At 33.4% G+C, this 6,704-nt stretch overlaps 1 protein-coding gene across 2 annotated transcripts; it reads left to right on the top strand.

Annotated features, from left to right (window-relative positions):
* The first annotated feature begins 53 nt into the window (after positions 1–53).
* Positions 54–3,121, top strand: LOC127264535 (uncharacterized). Of its 2 annotated transcripts, none has more exons than XM_051294112.1 (5): positions 54–168; positions 1,013–1,183; positions 2,194–2,245; positions 2,636–2,702; positions 2,818–3,121. In XM_051294112.1, exons 2-5 carry the CDS (start codon positions 1,028–1,030, stop codon positions 2,894–2,896), a joined length of 354 nt encoding a protein of 117 aa, XP_051150069.1. In that variant the 5' UTR covers positions 54–168; positions 1,013–1,027; the 3' UTR covers positions 2,897–3,121. The 2 variants fall into 2 exon arrangements, with proteins under 2 accessions (XP_051150069.1, XP_051150068.1); XM_051294111.1 differs by lacking the exon at positions 54–168 and adding an exon at positions 211–472.
* The last annotated feature ends 3,583 nt before the right edge of the window (positions 3,122–6,704 follow it).

Below are 6,704 nucleotides of genomic sequence, written 5' to 3' on the forward strand. Positions count from 1 at the left end.
CCCATAATTTTTAACTTTTTTTTTTAAGATGATTACTTACTTCGGTCCGAAACGAAGACAAGCCCAATATTTCAGCACAGTCCAGCCCTAACCTTCATCTTCTTTACGCGAAGCAACAGTAGTGCGTCTTCTTCGGCCAAATTCTTCGCCTGCAGCGCAGAAAAAACTGTAAGCTCAATCCTTCTCTTCATTTTATCTCTAAAATGAGAAGCAACTGTTGAGATTTGTCGAATCTCTGCAGCAATTTTATGTGCTTGCTGCTCGAATTCGATCTCGCAACGTCTTTTCCGTTCATCAAATCTGCGTGCAATTCGTTTATTTTACACAGTTTCATACACGAAATAGTTACTAAATTGATTCGACTGTTGACATCTTATCTTGATTTGTTCGTTTGGTTTCGACTCGCCCGATACAGATCTGATATTGTCTTTTGGATTTAAGTGTCGACGATAGGTTTTCGATTTAATTTGTCGTAAGTTCAAATTTATTGCTTGTGCTGTGATTGCATGAGTTTGTATGTTAGTTGTTACTCATTCCGATTTTTCAACATTTTTGTTGTCATTATTTCATAATCAAGGTTTAAATTTAGTTATACCTTTATATAGGTCGAGTTAATCTTTTGTTTGAAATTTGGGATATTTATATTGGGAACATTTGAATTTGAAGACACCCTTGTGATGCCCAGAGCAACAATTGGAGATAAACAATGTTGAATCTCACGTACATTTAACACAGCTAGTTAATGTTATATGGGAATGTAGAACAAAATGGATTGTGAAATGTAACATTCTGTATAAGCTCAACTGTGCCTTGTATATTGGCAGTTAGTTGGATTTCTGTGATTCCATCCAAAGACCATATCTTGTTTCAAAACTGGCTATGATTTGGATTTCTCTTATGGATTGTGGTGTTGGTGATTTAATGTGGAGTCAAACACTCCGTTCCAGCTATTCATTTGTTCCTGGACCCTTGTCTAGGGGTTTAATCAGTTCTAATTTTTTTGACATTTCAGTGGCATATCAAGCACATGGCTTCCTCAGGGACCTCAATGTCGTATTCTTTACTACTGTTTATTGCTACACTTTCTCTACAAGAAATGTATAGAGCAAAACTAGCTTCTTCAGAGTTATATACTATACTTGGAGGATTCACCAGCTCTCTCATTTTTCTTTTTCTGCTCACGGTAAGAGATACATAACTTCTGATGAGAAAATAGGAATATGGTAATAACATATGCCGCACTGGCAATCAATATGTGCTGTTTTCAGTTTTACGCTATGCCGCTATGCTTGTGTGTTGTCATAAGCTTCCGCTTACTAAAATTTAAAGAATCAAACCTTCAGAATAAGTTTTGCATCAAACCATCAGACAGAGTTTTGCACTATGACATGTGTTGCACTGATATGGCCATTGATATGCACACACAAACACACACGCATATATAAAAATCTCTTTGAGAGGTTACTTGGTTCCATTTTCACTTTCCATGTCATTTAAATAATCTTCAGTTAACACAGCCGGGTTCACAGAACCTAATTCTACAATGCAAACACAGTGGCATGCCTGCCTGCACCTTGCATTGACATCTTCACTAGTCTTTTTCTAGCCCTTATTCTACATACACTATGCAATACTTCTCTCTGTCAAATTAATAGTTGAAAATTCACATATAGGTCTTAGTCAATTAGTTGTTAGCTATTAGATGATTCAATTAGTTGGTTTGACTAACAATTGTATTAACTGTTACATGATTCAATTAATTTGTGTTAAGAGTGTTTAGTTAACAACTATTAAACAAGATAAAAGCTGATGAAATAGTTAATTCCCATACACCCTCATAACTTCATCCATTTAAGCTTGTTTAAACCAGTGGGGTTCACTGTTACATTAAAGACACAAAGATAGTATCTAGATTTATTTTGACAGTTCAGCAGATATGTAAACGCCAATTGTGGCATAGGTAACTACATTAACATTGTTAAAGTGTATTGTCTTTTAGCATAGGTTTTACCTTGCAATTTTTCAGTATATCTCTGTACACCCAAATTCTTGTGCCACTACATTTTACAAATTAACTGTCTTCAAAACTATATATTTTATGGCATGTTTCACCTTCCCTTTAAATGGGATACTTATGATGACTTAGGTTTATGATTCTGACTAGTATGTATTTTCGGATGTTTTTATCTACAGTTCATTGGAAACTATCAAGAAATTAGCGGTATTAAGACTGGATGGGGTGCAGGTAATTCAAATACCCATTATCTGAATAGATTATTTATCTGCTTCAATACTTATGGCAGGTGGTGATGATATGGTTTGGCTGTTTTTTGCTAGTTGTTTATTTATTTATTTATTTATTTTATCTATAAGTGGTTCAACAAGTTTGAAAGGCAAAGACTGAATTAAGTGATACAAAAGGCAATAGGTGCTGGAAGATAGCTTTACTGAATCCATTGTTGGATTTTATCAAATTCCTTGATCACTGTTGCCAATGCACTTGATAAAACCTGAACAATTGAGTTCATCCAATTGATATAACTTGAACTATTAATATTGGAATTATAGAGTTGCACCTTACGGAAACATATGATCGATCCAGTTCACTAATAAGTTTCCGCCTTTATTGGTTCAGTTATAATTGCAGAGACAGTGGCGCTCATAGCTGCTGGAACTGTGCATAGAGTTTGCATCACAACCTGGTATTCCATCGTCTTACTATTACTGGATTCTGTTTTAGCATTGTTTAATCGGTCTCTACACGGAAATTTGTATGGGAGAATTTATGGACACTAACCAAATGCTTGGCAATGGCAGCTTCTTGTTTTCTGCTGGACTGTTGTACGAGGTCAACAAGCTCTCAGGAATGTCTGAATCTAAAGCTAAAAGGTTCTGAACCGAAACTTGTTCTTCCTTAAACGATCCCTTTTTGTCTGGCTGTATCAACTTTAATCGATCAAAGTGTAGACGAGCAATTTCCATGGAAAACAATATATGTATGCCAACCTAGACAGCAGCCTTTGCTCTCATTTGGACGGTCAGCTGCGCCGTTATACTGTAAAATCTCACATTGACATTTACAGTGCAGTGCAATCAAGGTTAGACTGTTATTATCATTTTAGGATTGGATGCTGTCTCTATACTTATCTTTCATTTGAAGCTCCGGCTCCTATTTTATTTATTTATATATTTTGTCTTTTTAAAAATCATTAGAAGGTAACTTGGTGCAGAATTCATGCGTTTCAAGAAAGTGAAATCCCAACTACACACCTGATGATCATTCAGTGTATCGAATTGCATTAGTATAAACCTCCCTCTACCTATAAATGCCAATGCCATAATGGGAGAAATATGTAAATTAGCTTATCTATCAGCACCGTGCTGAAATATTCCGGGCCATGAAATCAATGGTTGAGATTTGAAGTAAGGATTAAAATGTAATTCTATATAATATAGTAACTATAGGAATATAAAATTATTATATCATTCCTGATTAGTATAATTTACATAAGGAATAGCAATAATTTTTCTAAATGGACAAAAAAATAAAAAAAATTATCCACAAAAATTTATACAATTTTTTTATTTTTTTTTACATTGATCCGTTTGTTTTTATGAAATTTCTTCTTAAACCTTCAAATCGGTTGATTATTTGCCACGTGAAGTAGATGAGCAATTTGTTAGGAGATGTGCATCCCAACCCTGTTATCGCATGCAATGGTAATGCCTTCATTTCGTCACCAAATACAGGTAAGCTTATATATGCATTTTGATGGCTGGTTGTTCGGAATATACTCCACAATATATTTTCCTGTTTTTAATAGCATATTATTCAATAGTTTACATCATATATTGCTTATACGAAAAACATCTTAGACTTTAAATAGCATACGATTAGCGTTACGCCGAACGCATAATTAATTAAATAATGAGGTGTAACTGAGGCGTACGAGTTCTATTGTGGATACACGCATAAAAAGGGGTTTGCCATCATAATTAAGATGAAAAAAAAATGATCCACAATGCATACAGTACATTGAATATTAATTGAGAGGACATAAAAATGTCCCGTAAGAGTGTATAACGTGATATTATATCATCGAGTTGCTGATAGCAAATGTGTATACAATCGATAGCATAACATCCTATGGGTTAAGTCTAGATAAGATTTGATGTTATAATTAATAAGATTTTTTTTTTTTTTATAATTATGGTAACATTTATAATTATTATCATATCAATTTCTTTCCTTAATTGAACTAAGTACTTTAAATAAAATTATTGTCAAAAATATATTAATTTCAAAAAAATATGTCATATATAGTAATATATAAAATTTAATTAAAAAAATAACATGTATAGCAAATATTGTATAACGACATCATATCATCGAGTTGTTGATAGCATATGTGTATACAGCCGATAGCATAACATCCTATCAGACATCATATCATCGAGTTATTGATAACATATGTGTATATACAGATAGCATAACAACTTATGGGTTAAGAACTATATAAGATTTGATACCATAATTATTGTTATAGTTAATTATAGTAATGTGTCTTATTAACGAGACTTTATAATTGACTAATTTAAATTACATATATTAATAAAAAAATTTCCTAAATATCTTTCTATACGAATTTACATATTTGACCTTGGTTATTGATGTCCATTTGATCAATAATTAAATTCAATCAACGGCTCTAGTAAAGTAAACACAGTGTTGATGGTTTTACAATATCAGCACCTTAAGAGCCGCGAAAATATATAGAGGTGTTTGGATATGCTTTGTGATTAAAACATTCAAAATTAATTATTTAATTTAGGGTATGTTTGGTACATAGAAATAGAAATGAAAATGGGAGTTAACAAGAAAATTGAGAGTTGACAAATAAATTATTTCTCATTATCTTTTCTGATTTCACTTCTCTGTCATAGAGAAATACAGATAATTGTGTTGTTTACTCTTGTTTGTATATATATATATATGTTTGTGTTTTGTATGTACTTTAATACAATGACGATGTGTATAATTGTATAAATAATGGCTATGACGTTCACATGGTTTTCACTCCCGATTAGACTATTTAAAGTAACTATGATGGTCGATTAGAAACAATTGAAAGACTATTGTATATTACTTATGTTCAACATGGAACCAACCCAAACTTGAACAAAATCTAATCCAACCCAATGCAAACCGATTTGAATTTAATCACACCTAAATCAATCTTGATTGATTTTGAATCTTTCCACTTCAACCTCCCGTGTCTTCTGGACACTCTCTAGGCTACTTCAAATTTGTTCTGACGACTTGTCACTCGATAAGGTATGTTCGTTCCTAATTCTTGTGTTGATTTAAATTTCTTCCACCTATATGTATATTAATGTTGTGACGTTTCTTTTGTGTGTTGAGAAGAGAAAGAGTGAGGAGGAGTGTGAGATATTGTCTGTGTGAGTGGAAGCAGATATTTGTCTCTTTTTTGTTTCTGTCGACTTGTCTCTATTCTTCATCGGATTTATTTCGTTCTTTCCAAAATACTTAGTATGTGTTCGTCAATTCTGTGGGTAATTTTTCTGAATTTAGGTGACTTCCTGTCGGTACCAACAATTGTTTCTTGGTGGATGTTGCCTTATTGGACGACTTGGAGTCAATTGGCCCAAGCTGGAGTGGGTTATGATATGAGCCTATAAAAATCTCTAGATATTATTAGCTTAATTTTTTTTTTATTCCGTTCAATTTATTATTATTCTGATTCTCTTATTTTTATTTATCCACTAATTTTCTTTGTGAGAATTAATTGGTTGCATGACCAATTCATTGATCCTATCAAATAAATTCCCAATAATAAATTTTAGCTTTTTGATGGTTGCCGACGCTAGTAATTGAGACGCTTTCTCCTCCTCAATGTGCGTGAGATTGGTTTCACCTTCCCACAATTTGTTTATGCACTTCAATGCATAGTAATATATTTTGTTACAACTAAAATATTTTATGACTCTTGTTACGGCCACCACCATTATAGCCATTCGCACCATCCTTGTGAAGCAAGCCACCACACCAGTCTTTGCTCATACCTCTACCGTGACCACAACCGCAACCACCCTAGCCACGATTCTTATTTTTTGTAGAATATTTTTCATTTTTATATGAAGATAAGTCGCTTCTTCTATTCTTTAGCTGAAATTGGCCATTACCAGTGTCGTTGGATATGTGTAGACGTCCGCATTCCTTGAAAGCCTTTAATCATCCATATGCTTCATCAAATAGCATGGTGTCAAGAACACAAAATTTCTTGATGCCAACAATGACTTAGTAGAACCGATTTGGCCCAATAGTAAGTAGTTTCTTTACCATAGTTGCATTATCGAGCGTCAGTCCCACATTTGCAAACTTTATTGTCATGTCGTTTAGCTTGCCAGCACACACAACCAACATTTCTCCATCATTCATTCGCATAGCATCGCATCAAAGTCACCTTTTAGTGTTTGTAGACTACAGTTTTGACGTAATTTTTCCCAACAAACCTTGTATTAAGGAAATAAAAAACTTCTTTCGCATTTGTTTTCTTTACAAATTTCAATAAAAGATCTTCCAAAAGTGCTTGGAATTTGGAAAAGATACACTATTGTACTCTTGTCCTTCTTCATGTTTGCTGCAACCTTGGCAGGTTGTTCCACTGTCTCCCAAACACCTC

This window comes from Andrographis paniculata, unplaced genomic scaffold (genome assembly GCF_009805555.1).
Source record: "Andrographis paniculata isolate CXL003 unplaced genomic scaffold, ASM980555v1 Contig70END, whole genome shotgun sequence".
Taxonomy (NCBI): Eukaryota; Viridiplantae; Streptophyta; class Magnoliopsida; order Lamiales; family Acanthaceae; genus Andrographis; species Andrographis paniculata.

What these genes read in the sequence shown, in the direction of transcription:
- LOC127264535 (XM_051294112.1), top strand. Translation starts at nt 1,028, where the DNA reads ATGGCTTCCTCAGGGACCTCAATGTCGTATTCTTTACTACTGTTTATT. An exon ending in TTTTTCTTTTTCTGCTCACG is followed by an intron (nt 1,184 to 2,193) that starts GTAAGAGATACA and finishes TTTTATCTACAG; the next exon opens with TTCATTGGAAACTATCAAGA. An exon ending in TAAGACTGGATGGGGTGCAG is followed by an intron (nt 2,246 to 2,635) that starts GTAATTCAAATA and finishes TTATTGGTTCAG; the next exon opens with TTATAATTGCAGAGACAGTG.